A 17,151-nucleotide genomic window follows, 5' to 3' on the forward strand; every position below is an offset into this window, starting at 1 on the left:
ACCCCCTGGTTTTTCTTATTGAGGAACTAGCAAAAACGTTCAGCCGGTTCTTATGGTCAGTTCGATCCATGTTCAGTCGCTTGCATAAATAAATCAATCACTATGACAGTGAGGGCCCGTTCCCACTTCCGTTTTCAAATCGGAGGCGGGTCCCGTTTTAAAAACGGATGCTCTACGTAGGCCCTGTTCACACCTCCGTTTTAAAATCGGATCATACTCTACGAAAACAAATAATTGTCAATTCAACCAAAACATTTTATTTGCTCATTCTTCAGTAGACGATCGTGCGTAATGGACGATGATGAAGCTCTTGTTGTCATGTGATAGTATCACATGACAACACCCACCCAAAATTTTCTATTAATTTTGGGTGAAAGATTTTCTGTAGGAACTTTCCAAGTGTTAATTGGTGAGTTGAGAAGTGATGAACTAAAGTTCTTTAATTATTTTAGAATGTCTATCACTTCCTTACTGGAACGAATTTCAGAGAGCTCTTAACGCATCAAAATACAAAATTGAGAGAGTGCATTTGTCCTGAAGAAAGGCTATCGATATTTTTAAGGTAATTAAACAATTACAACTTAAATATTTAAGCTTTAAAATAAAGAAAAATAAGTAAAGTTTAAAAAATAAATTTTGAAACATGTTGAAAATTTTGATATAAAAAAGTTGTGTACACCAAGCGTTTTGTTTTTATTTAATTAAAAATAAAATATTGTAGTTTGTTGGCTACTGGGTCTTCCAGTGGCGGTCCGTGAGTTTTTAGCGAGCTAGATTGCTAGGATAAAAATTACGTTTTAATTTATTTTCTTAACAAAATAACCAAATACAAGCACGCAGCGTGCCTGCTTCCTTGCGACTGTGAGCGGGCGGGGAGGGGTCGGGGTGTGGCGGGGACTCTGCCGGAACGACTAGACGACAAGTAACAGCTTCATACAAAACTATGAGCGAGCGAGTTCCGACACGATTTTAAAACGGACGCGCTGCGCTGGCGATCCATCCTACAGAAAATGTCGGATCCGTTTTAAAATCGTGTCAGACAAGTGTGAACAGCTCCATAAATCCACTACAGCCGCTAGGGCATCCGTTTTTAAAACGGGACAGGCCTCCGTTTTTAAAACGGAAGTGGGAACGGGCCCTGACATGAGAATTCAGATTCAGCGGTAAATGCGAAAACAGAAATCTGCAATACCGACAGTTTAACAAATCTCCTGGTTACTGGCTATTCTGGCCAGTGCTGCCAGGTGCATGGCTTTTTACCGGTCACTGAAAATATTATGTAAATTTGAGTGAGTTACGATTTTTTAGCATGTTTCCCGCCGGGAAAATCATTAATGTGGTTCTTAAACTTTGGTAAGGGTTAACAATGTCACAAATTGTCTGTTTGAATAAATAATATGAATTCATTAATAAATTAGTTGAATATTTTTCTTTGATTGGATACCTAGACTAACCACTGTAAAATTTTGTAATCTCGTGCGCCTCTGAGGTGATTTTTCACTAAAACTTCCCTATTTAAATCAGAGAAATATTATCGTTTTGGATTTGAAAAAACTTTAATAATAATATATGTATGATATGTATAGCGCCGTTTATGTGCAAAATTACCAAAGCTATTTAATATTATTCCTTCGTTTAAATTGAGTTCTAAAACTTGAAAGAAAAAAAATCAAAATAAAATAAAAACTTTTTTAATGTTTTTGTATGGTGTTTTTTAAAACCATTATATTAACCAAATATAATTATTAAATTATTGATTTTAATACAACATTGTATTATTCATTTTTTTATGAAAACTTACAAAAACATGTTTTTTATCTTTCAAAACACGTTTTTTTACCCCTGAAACATGTTTATTTATTTTTGTGCCATGGCATCACTGCGTCCCGTACCCCGCGCACCCGGCGCGGCACCCGTACCCGGCACCCGCGTCACTCGACTCGCGAGTTCTTACTCATTTCGTGAGTGGTTTATTATTGCTATTTCTACTTATAGGTGGCATTATTTCTCCAAGTTGACACGTCACGTGCCGTTCGTTTTGACGAATTTTATTCCTGTTGATATTTTTACTTCTAATCAATATGCCTAAACACAGGTCAAAAAAGAGTAAACTGTGGAAACATTTTGATAACCTAAATGAAGTAGAACAGAAAGCCAAGTGTTGTTACTGCCGCAAATATATTAGTTTTCGTGGTGGCGGTACTACTAATCTATCACGTCATTTAATGCGGGTGCACCCAACCGAAAACGCAAATATCTACAACTTAGAAGAAGAAACAAATGCAAACAATAGAGACTCGTCTCTCTCTTCCGTACCCCAAAAACCCCTTCAGCCTCTAGAACAGTGAGTATTGTTAACATTTTATTTATTTTAATCGTTGAATAGATAATACACATTAGAAATGCCTTCCATTTAACTAATCATTCATTCCAACCAATGTCGCCACCGACTTGTACAGCAAATTTTAAATGAAACAATTACTAGTTCGACTTTTGCTATCATGAAACACGCGATTCCCCGAGCGTTTTAAAACCTCAATTTTTAAACTAACTAGTATTAAAAAACTAACTAGTATAACTAAACTAACTCAGGGAGAACAACACAACCGCGCGGTAGCCGCCGATGTGAATGATTCCGTAACCGCGCGGTTCAACCGCCCTGTGTGAATATTAGTCGTCGCCAGTCAGTGGCCAGCTCTAGCCACGATAAAATACGAATGAATTTCGTTCAACTTCGGCAAAATTTACATTACACAACTACCACAACCTTAGCCTTGGTCGAGACCGTTGAAGGGTTCTCTAGGAGCAGTCGATAAAGAGGGCTAGGTTCTGCTTCTTCTAAAGAACCCGGGTTCAAGAACTCTTGCCAACTGAGCTGACACATCACTGACAGTGACTAAAAAATATTAGTAAATAGCGCAGACCCGTGAAAAATCACGGGATAATATATGTTTTAGTCGAACAGTAACCAAATGCACTCTCGAAATTTCGCACGGGTATAATAAAATTTACAGAACTTCGTAAACGTAAAACCAAACATGAAAGGCATGCAATGGTTGAATTATTATTATTTTTTTAAATTATTCTTATTATTTATTCGACCCTCGGAAATTCCACTTTTCGGAATTACATTAAGTAAATAAATATTAAACTGGTTTTTTAAATCATTATTTTCGGGCATCATTTTTTTTTCCTAATAATTTATTCACTAACAAAAATTTCAATGGCGGTTGGAAGTTTTTTTTTTACAATAATAATATTTAGATGCTTTGTATGGCGCTGTAGACATATATGTATAATATATTTCTACAATGATATATCTTAGTACTAAGCATGGACTAGACAAACTATAATCAACTCATGGCCAACAGATTGCATGCACCGGTTCGTCGATCACTGATACAAAACTAAATGTACAATATATTTGACCAATGAACGTGATGCAGCGTTAGAATGTACATATATTATTACTTATTTATATTCTTTACAGGCAGTTAATATTTATTTATTTATTTATTTATTATTTTATTTACGCCCTAATGGGCTTTTACATGAAAATATACATTTACATTGATTACAATAATTGAACATAAGAAGATAAATGGAGTTAATTGTAAGAAAGCAACACATATAATAAAATTTTGTGCAAATTAGCAAAACACTAATAAGATGGATTCAATATAAAATATACCCAAGCATGAAATAGTAAGTAAAAGAAAGTTCAACATAAAAAGTAAGTAAGTGGGTGTGTTTAAACCCAGTATTAATTGTGTGTTTAACAAATCGATAAACCAATATAAATTAGAGTGTAACTTACTCGTGAGGTAAAGAACATTATAACAGAGATTTAAAAAAAAAAAAAAAAAAATAACAAAATAAGAGTTGCACCTGTAAAAAGCAAAAACTAATAGAATTTAGCAATATCGACATGAATAAGAAATAATAAGATCTGAGATGGAACATAGTGGTATGTATAAAAAGTAGTTAGTAGGTATATGCATACAATTATAAGTGTATAGTAGAGCAAATAAAAAACAAACAAATATGGATATAATTTACTTGAAAGGTTTCGAATGGGAGAAGATGTAATAAAATTATTAAAGCTATAAAAGTTAATTATTAGCCGATAGAATCGAAATAAGTTGCCTTTTAAAGCTCACAAAATTGTCAAAACCAAATATATCTATAAGTTCACAGTATTTATTCGCAAGGTTGTGAATTCTAGGAATTGGTGAAAAAATAGAATAATTAGTGTTGAGGTTCTTGTTAAATTTAAAAGTATCTTTACTGCGAGTTTGCCTAGCAGGAACATTAATGCAAATAAGTTCCAACAAATTAGGGCTGTCAATTAAAGATTTAATAATTTTGAATAAAAATAGCAAATCAATTAACACTCTTCTATCAGATAATTTAAGAAGTTTAGTTTCAGCAAGCAAGTTATTGTAATTTATAAATTCGATTGGAATTTTCATTTTAAAATTAATGTACCGAAGGAATTTATTTTGTACCTTTTCTAATGATTGAGAATGGACCTTGTAGTACGGTGACCATACGGTGGAATTGTATTCTAATTTGCTTCGTACTAACGAGCAATACAGATGTTTTAATGTTGACATACTTTTAAAATTTGCTCCCATTCTCAAAATAAAACCTAGTATTCTCATCGCATCGCTTGTTATTTCATCGATGTGTTCGTTAAACTGTAGACTCTCGTGGAATATAACACCAAGATCACGAATCTGTGATACACGAAGAAGATTAGCACCATTCATAAAGTAGGAAAAATTAAGTGGATTTTTGCCTTTGTAAAAACTGATAATCTGGCATTTACCTAAATTTAGTTGCAAATCATTGACAGAACACCACGCACATAGTTTATTAAGGTTCAACTGCAAAATTGCGCGATCGTCATCGTCTTTGATTATTCTGTATATCTTCAGATCGTCGGCAAATAACAGGACTTTAACATTAGTAAAAATATTAACAATATCATTGATAAACAAACAAAATAATATTGGGCCCAAGTGAGATCCCTGTGGTACTCCGCTCGAGGCAGCAAATGTATAAGAAGTAAACGAATCTATCTTGACTGCTAAGTACCTTCCTAATAGATAACTCTTAAACCATTCCAACATACTCCCTCTTATTCCCAACAATTTTAGTTTACGTAATAATATTTTGTGGTTTACTTTATCAAATGCCTTACTGAAGTCAGTATATATGGAATCAGTTTGATGTGATGCATTAAGGGCATTAACAATATCATTCGTGTACAATATCAAATTGGTAAGAGTAGATCTACCTTTAATGAATCCATGTTGAAGGGGAGAGATGGTTCGATTGATTCGGGATATCAACTTATCTAGTACTAGGCTTTCAAAAAGTTTGGGTAAAGTAGACATTATACATATTGGCCTATAATTTGTTACTTCGCTCTTATTACCTTTTTTGAAAATGGGCGTTAAAAGACTAAACTTCCAAAGGTCCGGGAATACACCTGATGAGAGTGACTTTGTAAATAACTTATGAATAGGATATGACAATGTATGCATACAATTTACTAAAAACCTGGGCGGAACATTATCAGGTCCTGCGGATTTTCGGGAATCAAGACTCTTCAGCTTAGATATAATATCGTCTATGGTTACATTACAGACAGATATATCAAGAGTTTCAACCAAATCAAAGCACGAAATATTGCTGTCTTCACTTGCATTAATGTAAACGCCGCTAAAAAAATCAGCAAAAAGATTAACAGTTTCCTGAAGATTTAGGGATAATTTAGAATCGAATGACACACTACTAGGTATGTAAGTACCATTTTCTTTTTGGGATTTAACATATTTCCAAAAGAAATTTGAGTCGTCCATGATAGAGCCTTCGACATCACTAATGTAATTTTTGTAACATTTTGCGGAGAGCTTATTGCACTCTGCCCTCAATTTTTGAAACGCAGTATAATCGATGGCCAGGCGACTTTGTTTGAATCTCTTATGAGATAATTTTTTAAGGTAAATTAAGTCTATCAGGTCTTTTGAGAACCATTTTGGGTATAGAGTTTCTCTGTAAGTCGTTAAAGGAACAAATTGTTCAATTGCAGAATTAACGATGAAGTAAAATTTTTTAAGGTGTACATTAATATCATCGTCGCTATCAAAGAATGACCAGTCAGTCTGTTTAAGGAAATTTGAAATTTTAACATAGTCAGCTTTTTTGAAATTTCGAGTTTCTACTACCTTTTTTACGATAGGAATTGGTTTAAGATTAGACATGCATATTTCTAGTGGTGGATGGTAAACATCGACAGGTAATAGAATTTCGGTACTTCTCACAACACAGATGTCAGACACATTTGACAGTGCCAAATCCAACGTACGACCTCCTATATTATGAACATTATTACACTGTGTTAGACCTAAGAACAGTGCCATATCTCTAATAACACGAATATTAACATTAGAACAAGAATTGACAGAATTCATATTACACCAATCATAATGTGGCAGATTGTAATCACCAACTAGAAGTAGTTTAGTATTAGGATATTTAGCACAAATTGATTCAACCTCGTCGCAGTGATTGCTGTAGCTTTGGACATCAGAATTCGGAGGTAAGTATGCACATCCCACTATTATTTTACCTCTAGAAGTGTTCACATTGACAAATAGTTGCTCGATGGATGTGTTTTTTGTGGATATTTTTGAAGAACTGAGATTTTTTGAGATAGCAATGGCTACACCACCTCCTCTCGTTTTGGCACTTGTTTTAGAATTCCTATCCATACGGTAGATGTTGAAATTAGGGAAGCCTAATTCGGCAGAATTGATTCCTGAGTCGAGCCATGTTTCGGTTAAAATGAAGATATCACTGCTGATAGTTGCCGCCGAAGTCAGCAACATGGGAAGTTTAGTGCGGATCCCTCTCACATTTTGGTAGTAGCATTTTATTTTTTGTTGTTTCAGTTTTTTGGCGCACATTCAATAATTTTAGGTACAGAGTTCACATATTTGATAGTTATATTGGTTTCACCGTTGTTCTTCCTCGTCTCGAGTTGTTGGCGTAAATCTAGAAGTTGAGTCCTCTGCAATGGTGTTTGGTCGTTACTGGCCTTTATACCGTTTTTCAGTTTTGCGTTCCTGGTCAAAACCTCGCGAGCCGAGACAGAGTCATTGAATTCGACCTTAATCGGTCTAATTTTGTTGGACTTTTTTACACCAAGTCTGTACGACTTAACCACACTCGGTATTAAATCATTATTTATATCACTAATCGCTGAAACTACTTTATCGCTGTCCATTTTAATAATTGTTGTTGTTGATTCTGAAATACTTTCGGGAACATTAAATAAAATAATGTTCTTTGACCGGGTTTTTCTTTCCTCGGCCTCTGCGAGCAAATCATTTATTGAAGATGAAGTATTTGTCGGGTTAGTAACAATAGACTGAGTATCCGTTACACTTTTTAATGTTGACAATTCTCCTTCCAACATTCCCATTCGAACAGCCATCAATCCTGTGGTTCCTAACAGATCCGTTGTTATCGGGGTAATTTTACCCATTTGCTCCTTCGTAAATTTGTTGCCGGGGTCATTAATAATTTTTATCAGCGAACAGAGTAGATCCTTGGCCTTGGTCATATAGTTAAGAGAGTTCTCGTTTAAATCCATATTAAAATTTATTTAAAAAGAGTTAAAAATATGTTAACTTTATTCGTAATTAGTTTATACACAAACGCCTGTTTCCCGCAAACTGTTTAGCACTATTCAAAAGTGACGACACTTTCGACCAATGGCGATAGTAATGACGGACTGATAATGCGCCTGCGCGTTTGGTATGTTTACCAGTTGAAAATTGTTATTTTAATATTTTTAAAACACAGCACTGCACAGCACACACGATAATTTAAAAATCTAACTGATTGAATATTTCGAAGATGAAGTGATTTAACTACTTCGACACTTTATGTTGTGTTTACTTGCAATTTTCTAATGTTTTGGAAGTTTTAATGTGGAGCGTATTCACTATCTGTGTAATCAATGACGGTAGGTTACGAGTATATATAATGATGCTTCTTTAAAAGAGGAAAATTATTGATTGTACGTTCTGTAAAAAGTAGTGTGTTGATTTTATAACAGGTGTGGGCAACCTTTTTGCCGTCGGGGGCCATTTGGATGTTTGTATCAAGTTTCATTTGCCTGCCGCGTTCGCCAAAACATTGCACAGTGTGACATGGTTTGATTTCACACGGACAAGTTTTATAAATATAAATTTCTGTACGATAATAATAATAATTTCTTAGCATTAGTTAATTAATTGCATAGTTTGCATGGTGTTTGGAAATTCATGGTATCTACGTACAGTGAAAAAATATGTAAGGGATCCCAAGTAATCATAAATCACAAATCCTTTTTTGGTTAATAAATGTATATTTATTTGGTAGACACTTGTGATAGGAGCCAATTTGAGTAAAAAAAAAAATTTCGCATGTTTTTAATTATTAATGTTTTTATTTTTATTTCTTGCCAAAGCAATCCCGATGAGTTACAAAACTCACTGTAGGACGGGAGGAACTTGAGTGTCGGTCTAGCGTTTAACACAATACTCGTATTTTCTTTATAATATGCAATTTTATCTGGATGATGTCTTGCGGATTTTTTTTTTAAATGTGAAATACTTGTTAATTATTTAGGCAATCTCTATTCCCTATATACTTATAGATGTATTGAGATGTGCCTGACAACCTTTCACCAGCAATTCCTGAGCTTATTGATGTAAAAAATGCATTTCGGTAAAAAAAAAAAAAAAACATGTCACCGGAAACCAAAATTTATCTACTTCTTATACTTATACTTCGTGCACATTTAAAGTACAAATCATTTCAAAAAAATAACTTATTCTTTTATATTGGTGAAATATACAAAAAACCTTTACTTAATTGTGGAAGAAGTCAAATTATAAAAAACAGAAAATTTCACTAATAGATTTAAAAGTAATCGTTTGATTAAATAAAATAAAATATGTAAAAGAAGTCACTGGACAGTCGGGCCGAGAGTTACACTACCTTTCCGGCTGAAGCTGTGGCCGTGACTGAACTATAACGGTGTAAGTACTTGAGCACCTGCACACGAATATAGTTACGTGCGCTGCAGAGTATTCGAGTAACGTACGGCGGAGTTTGCTTTAGCGGGACAGAAATTTGATATTTCCGAGTGGTATATTTTAATCAATTATTATGAATACATTAATAAAATCTCAAATTTTTCTAGAGGGATTCCTCGGAAAGTTACTAATTCATCGTCTACAAAAATAAATTCTAGTGCTTCCCGCTCATCTTATAGTTAGAGATGGCAAAATTTAGCATTAATTTTCAGATTTTTTAGCATTAAAAATTGGAAATTTAGCGTTTTATAGCATTTTGAGGCATAATTTAGCGTTTTGTAGCAAAATAGAAAAAAATATATTTCTTGAATGTTGTAAAATATATGTTTAACCTTCATTTGCAAGTATTTCCATGATTATAAATAATTAATTTTAATTATAAATTAATAAGGAAGGAAACTCTAAGTACGGGTCGAACACAAACACAACAACTGCAGATTGCGATTAACATCAATAGGCGTAATTTATTTCGCACTATTTGTGTAATGTCAAAAAGCAATTTTAGCCTACAGTACAAAAATATTAAATATTTACACATAAAATAGTAACAAAATTATAAAAAATCGTAATGTAAATATCGATTTTTTGAAATTCTCGGGGAATTCGAGAAATTCGCGCCTATTTCGCTAAATAGAATAATTTAGCTGAAATACGGCCAAAATCACGTTTTTCGCGTTAATTCGCGAAATAGAAATCACTGGAAACACTTTCAAATGCCTTGAAACGCAAAGAAAACTTATAAATACCCTATTTTCGAAACATAAATATTTTTTCGCGTTTTTAGTTAATGTTTAACGAAATTTTGCCATCTCTACTTATAGTTGAAAAACGTTTTATAAAATTTGCAAATCGTTTTACATAAGATTGGTAAGGTCCAATTTTTATTAATCTTAAATATAAATAACTTGCATCTCTGGGAATCCCTCTAGAAACATTTAAGATTTAAGTAATACTTACATCAGAAATAATTAAATTGTGAGCGTCGAGGCAAATCCCCGTTATCAGGGTATTGTGTCACCTTAATAACCTATTTTGCGCATCTAAATCGTTGTTTCTTGTGGTAATTGTTGAAACATAGTAGATATAATCTGGGCCTAAAAGTTATAGGGCTATTAATTAGCTTGCTAAGTTCAGTTGGCACGCTGTATGATAGAATTTTGATTGAAAGGGCAGGAATGGAAACAAAGGATGAAATATGGGATGTGCAAGGTGCTCTTATGGTGGGAAGGGGTGCATGGACCAGATCTTCTCCTTACGTATGCTGACCAATGCTGACTGTAACCTGAACTTCACAAATCCGTGGATGTGTATCACTATTATTGACCCTTTATTCGTAAAATTTAAAAGGGAAGATACTTGTGCTTGTATTATGTCATTATTTGGATAAGAGAGCAAGTAAACTTTGGATGTATTTCAAAGCAATAAACAATGATATGTGGTCTGTTTATTGTATTAACTGAAACTTTCTTTTAGGTCGAGTACTAAGAAGTTAAGAAAGCCTTTGCCAAAAAGGCACAAAGAGGATGATGAAGCATTAGATGTTTCATCAGAAGACATTCAAGTTAAAACCAAAATTACAAAAGTTTCTCAACCCCGCTTTGCCTTGTCCTGGGAAAGCTACCAAACTAGACTGTGCTCAAAATTAAATACATTGCTCTTGGTATGTTATAAAATTAATATTCTTTTGGTTCGCTGTGTAATATGTAAATAGTTTTTTAAGTTTCTTTATTCATTGTCTTATTTTCTGTATGTTACATAGTTTTATGGGCAATGGTGACTTCAAATAGGCTCATGCCGTAATAGACTAAAAGTGTCCGCACTTGTGAAAAAAATACCACTTACTAGAGGTTACATGAAGAAGTGCTTGTAAAAAATTTTTTTACTGGATAAAAAGTTAGTTTTGTTGGTTTTTGAAATCACGAAATTTAAAATTGCAAACTGTTTCGACTTGTTCACTTTTTTTTTAAGGCTGTTAGCTTTAATTTACTTTACTAGAATATCCAAACTCTGTGTAAAATCTATTCACGTCAATTTGTCCAAGCCAATAAAATCGAATTTATCCAAGTAACTAATTCAATACTTACTAATCAATACTACATGATACTTAGTTAGTATCTATCTACATCTATTCTGCATCTCCTCATTGATTGTCCTCAGAATGAAGATTTTGTGGATCTGACTCTTGCTGCGGGTGGGCGTCTAGTGAAGGCGCACCAGCTAGTCATGAGCATAGCCAGCCCCTACATCAAAGAGATCATCCGCTCATCCCCCGCCAGGCACCCCATTATCTTCCTCACTGTAAGCATTTTATGGATACTTTTACATCTTATTAAGGCCCAGAGGTTTGATCTCCGATTACGCCGTCAAGGATAATGATAATCAACATTATTTTAAATAGAATTGGTGGAACAAATGTCCAAAAATTATCAAATTGCCATCGATATATCAACTCCAGATGTTGAGTGTCTTACAAATTCGGTTGAATAATTTGGCCCACCAATTATTTCACTCTTTCATAACCAAACTCCCTATCAGAATCCGTCACCTTGCTTTGAAACCATAATATCTTTACAGACAAATTTGCTCCTCGCAGACCCAGCAAAAGGTTAAAAGGTTAAAAAATATGCATTTTGTGATATTTTAACTACGAAATAAAGTTTTTTTTTTTGATAAATGTTTTCGTAACCCAATTTTTGGAACTAATAATTTTAGTTTCAGTGTCATTTTTAACATCCACACGCCCTTTCTAGACTCTTTGTTGGTTGATGCAAATAACTGATTTGATGACGATGTCAAAAATGTGGCATGGGTTCAAACAACCATGCTAAGGGACAGTAATGACTTTTAGGAACTTTTTTACAACCCTTATGGTGAACCAGTGATTATTACATGTGTGTTCGCGCAATATATATGGGATTGTTAGGTATGCATCCACAGGCTTAAAGGACAAGTGTAATGTCAATACCAAATCCTGCAAATGTCCTACCTACCCTCTTACCCATCCCAAAATGTCACCATATTAAAAATATTGTTGCAACACATGAAAAATCTGACAAGTGGAGTCAGTTGCTTATCAGAGTTCGGAGTGATAATTAATATCAGACAGGGCGAATATACATATAAATTGTGAAGTGAAATCAACTAATACTCCTGGAGACGTGTGATAGTCATCAACGGGTGAGTCCATCTTTCCTGCATTCCAATCTGGGCTTATCTTGTGCTCCAGAAGCCCAGATTTATACCTTTGATTATTGCACTGTCCATCGGGTTTGTCGGATGCATATATCGTCCCATACCTATCATTCGGAGTAGTTTGGGACTGGTCCTTTGGGCGTGTGGCATATCACACCACCTCTAAAATATATAGTGGAGTCGCAGCTTCGCGACACCATTTTTGGTTCTTTCGAGCCGGATTACCAACGGGGTATTTAAAATTAACATATTTAAAGTTATAAATAAATATTATTTCCTCTTTATACTTTGTTAATTTGTATGTACTAGGTTGCATTTGTAATTATTGTTGTGTTTAAATTCCTACATACAATTAATCATGGCGACTAGCGATAGTACTCAGGATATTAAAATCAAGTTACTAGAATCGAAGATTAATTTGATGCATAATCGTGTTAATGAATTATATGAGAAAGGGAAAAGTATTGCGGACAGGGAGACGAGAAGTTCGGAGGATTTTGTTAAACAAACGGTTAATATAGCTACATATTATGCACAATTTAATACGTTGTGTGATGAATTTCATACACTTCAGTTGAAAAAGGATTCAAATTACAATATGAATTTCGATTTATGGAGTAAATTCGAAAATAAGTACTGTTTTGTAGTTTCTATACGCGAAAGCATTATAGCAAAGCAAGATTCATCACGTGATCGACAGAAATTAAATAATTCACCATTAATTAAGCTCCCACCGATCGAGATGCCATCGTTCGATGGTAATCAAGAGAATTGGTCGATATTTTATGAAGCTTTTAAATTAAACATTCACTCAAATGAAAATTTGAATACGTCGCAGAAGATGCAATATCTGATAGGGAAACTCCAAGGAAAGGCGTTATCAGTTTTTGCGGGAATACTTCCGAACGAACAAAATTATTTTTTAATTTGGGAAGCTCTCGAAAAGAAATATCAGGACAAACGCGTGCTAGGTACCTTTTATCTGAACAATATTTTGAATTTAAAATTATTGGCACCTAGTAACCCAAATGAGTTAAATAATTTTATCGAAAGGTTTGCGTCTTCCATAGCTGCACTCAAGGAATTAGGTATTGATGACCTAACCGATTTTATAATATTACATGTTGCACTGAAAAAATTAGATATACAGTTGGTGCAAAATTTCGAAATGTCTATACGGGAGAAAGCTATACCTACATATACCGATTTAATAGAATACATTCGGTCGCATGTCAAAATCCTAGAACGAACTGGGCAAAATGATAATAAAGTTGTTAATAATAAAAACAAAGTTACGCATTCATTCGCTGTGGTCGAACAGAAGTCAAGTAATAATAATCGTAATAGGTGCCGGAAATGTAATCATTCTGATCATGTTGAATTGTTTAAATGTGAACAATTTAACGAATTAAGACCAAATGCTCGCTTTCAGTTTGTGAAATTAAATAATTTATGTGTAAACTGCTTAAGCGATAAACATAAAACTGTGAAATGTCCATCTAAATCGGATTGTAGAATTTGTAAAAAACGACATCACACCGCTCTGCATTTTGAGAGCACGGTGAATACTGAAAGTCAATCGAAAAACGAAGCCATTACATTAATAGCGCGTAATAATAAACATTATAATAATTTTTCTGCGGGTAATATAGCTACGAATGTACTACTGTCAACCGCGCAGTTATTTGCTTATGACAATAAAAATAATCAAGTAACCGTAAGGTGTTTAATTGATTGCGCCTCGCAACAAAATTTAATCAGTTTAAACACTTGTAATGAATTAAATCTTAAAATAATTCCTTTAAATAATTCAGTAGTTAAAAGTGTTGGTTCAGTAGAGACACCAATATTGGGACACGTTGCGTTAAAAATTAAATCCCGCGTTTCAGAAGATACTTATAAAATTAGTCTATTAGTTGTCGATAAAATAACTGATAAGCTTCCTACACAACATGTTGACACAAAGTCATGTGAGCATTTAGTGGGTTTAAACTTAGCGGATGAATCCTGGAACGTTCCATCCGATGTTGATATCTTATTAGGTGCACAGTTATTTCCATATATTCTGCTGGGGAATAAGGTTTTATCTAAACATAATACGAATGCACCACCGGCTATACAGACAGTATTCGGGTATATTGTAATGGGTGAAATACCTACGTGTACGCCGGAGGTTTCGTGGACGTTCGGCCCCATAACCAATGTAGATTTATATAATGCGTTATCCAAGTTTTGGACGATGGAAGACATGCCTATTAAGTCGTTGATGAGTGCTGAAGATGCAGAATGTGAGAAAATGTACCTCGAGTCAGTCCAACGGGATGAATCGGGAAGGTATATTGTATCTTTACCGTTTAAGATAGATCCTAATAATTTAGGTGATTCGCGCCGTGTCGCGCAGCGTCGATATGAATATTTAGAACGGAAATTTAATACGTCGCCAGAATTGCATTGCAGTTATAATGAAGTAGTTTCTGAATATCTGGAAAAGGGATATATGAGGGTTGAAGTTCCGTCTTCATCTAATATTGATGAGGGATATTTCATTCCTCATCACGCAGTAATTCGTAAAGATAAATCAACAACTAAAACTCGTGTTGTATTAGATGCAAGTACAAAGACCAGTTCAGGGTTGTCACTTAATGATACTTTGTATACAGGTCCAAATTTGCAATCTAATTTATTTACACTTTTAATTAAATTTCGCTTATTCGCTGTAGCATTAACCGCAGATGTTAAGCAAATGTATCTACGTATAATGGTAACGGAAAGCCATCGTAAATATCAAAAAATTCTTTATAGATTTCACGAAGATGAACAAATTGGAGTTTATCAATTTAATTCACTCGCGTTTGGTTTGAACTGTTCACCATTTCTAGCAATGCGAACTATACGGCAGCTAGCGAGCGATGAAAGAAATCGTTATCCGAAAGCGGCGGAAGTTGCAATTAATGATTTATATATGGACGATTTTGTATATTCTGTAAATACTATAAGTGAAGGCATCACTTTGGCTACAGATTTAATGGCGATGTTCAAGTGTGGAGGATTTGAATTAGTCAAATGGTCGAGTAATTCTCCTCATTTACTGGCCCAATTACCAGAGTCGCACCGCGCGACAATGGATTTTTCGGATAAATGTAGCATTTTAGGATTAAAATGGGATCCGATATCTGATTGTTTTCGATTTATGATATGTCCGACGGAGGAAAAAACTATATGTAAAAGATCAATTCTTTCCACAATAGCTCGTTTATTCGATGTATTAGGTTTGGTTGCTCCGGTAATTTTATATGCCAAATTACTTTTACAAGAGCTGTGGTTAGAGAAAGTAGGATGGGACGAGGAACTACCCCAAAGTATTGTTAATAGATATGTCAAATTCAAGGAAGAATTACCGATGCTTTCTAATTTAAATTTACCTCGATATTTGGGAGTAAAGGAGGACTGCACGATAAATATTATCGCCTTCGCAGATGCGAGTTTGAAAGCGTACGGTTGTGTAATATATCTTCATGTCACGGATAAGGGTGGCAACACTACAATGAATTTGATATGTTCTAAATCCAAGGTGGCCCCTCTGAAAACAGTGTCGCTCGCTCGATTGGAATTATGCGCTGCGCTTATTTTATCTAGACTCGTTAGATCTATTATAGATACTTATAGAAATCGCGTTTCGATAAACGATATATTTGCTTTTTCAGATTCAAAAATAGCACTTTCTTGGATTCACTCGTCCCCGCACCGGTGGCAAACTTTTGTAGCTAATCGAGTTAGTGAAATTCAGGAAAATTTACCCGCGAAACATTTTTATCACATAGATGGCGTTACCAATCCTAGTGATTGTTTATCACGAGGACTACTGCCTGCACAGCTAGTCGATCATTCTCTTTGGTGGCACGGTCCGCCCTGGGCTGCGAACCCAGTATCCGAGTGGCCTGTCGAAAGATTTTCCCCCTCACGAGAGGAGGAGAATACTTTGGAATTGAAAAAATCGCATACATTTACGATAACGTCAATAGAGGAAAATTCTCCGATATATAATCTCGCTTTAAAAATTTCCTCATGGCCAAAACTGCTGAGAATTGTGGTATATATTTTACGATTTATGCGAAAGTTATCACGCTCAACAGTTATAAATTCCACGGAATTAAACATTGCTGAAATGAATGTATTAAAAGCTTTACAGAATAGGTATTTTAGTGCCGATATACAATTAATACAGAGGGATAAATTATGCTTACCTTCAATCCGAAAACTAAACCCGTTCTTAGATCATAATGGCTTGTTACGTATAGGTGGTAGATTAACAAACGCGAATATACCTTTTGAAAACAAACATCCAGTACTTTTGCCAAGACAGGATCATATTGTCGATATAATTATAGACTTTCACCATCGTGTGAATTGTCATACTGGTGCACATCTCCTTATGTCAATAATTAGACAGCGTTATTGGATCTTATCGGGGAGAAATCTAATACGCAAAAGAGTACATGCTTGTAATTTCTGTTTTAAAACTGCACCTTCTAATATTATACCGCTAATGGCAGATTTACCTACAGCTAGAGTTCAGGAAGCAAAGGCATTTACACATACGGGTGTAGATTTTGCCGGACCAATAAATATAACCCTTTCTAGGCGTCGTGGGGTAAAAAGTCAAAAGGCATATATATGTCTATTTATTTGTTTAACAACGAAGGCTATACATATGGAAGTGGTATCAGATCTAAGCACGGACAATTTTTTAAACGCATTTAAGCGTTTTCTATCCAGACGCGGACCGGTTTCGTGTATGTAC

At 34.5% G+C, this 17,151-nt stretch overlaps 2 protein-coding genes across 3 annotated transcripts in view; both read left to right on the plus strand.

Annotated features, from left to right (window-relative positions):
• The window catches only part of LOC149421169 (uncharacterized), a 56,841-nt gene that overhangs the window by 29,919 nt on the left and 9,771 nt on the right, over positions 1-17,151 (plus strand). The gene's annotated exons all lie outside the window — the stretch shown is intronic.
• On the plus strand, positions 1,849-11,531 carry LOC149421170 (uncharacterized). The gene is made up of 3 exons (XM_089635112.1): positions 1,849-2,344; positions 10,632-10,818; positions 11,316-11,531. The coding sequence occupies exons 1-3, from the start codon at positions 2,082-2,084 to the stop codon at positions 11,529-11,531; spliced, it is 666 nt and encodes a 221-aa protein (XP_089491238.1). The 5' UTR covers positions 1,849-2,081.

This window comes from Hesperophylax consimilis, chromosome 9, assembly GCF_061612785.1.
Source record: "Hesperophylax consimilis isolate HC1 chromosome 9, BYU_Hcon_1.0, whole genome shotgun sequence".
In the NCBI taxonomy this organism is placed as follows: domain Eukaryota; kingdom Metazoa; phylum Arthropoda; class Insecta; order Trichoptera; family Limnephilidae; genus Hesperophylax; species Hesperophylax consimilis.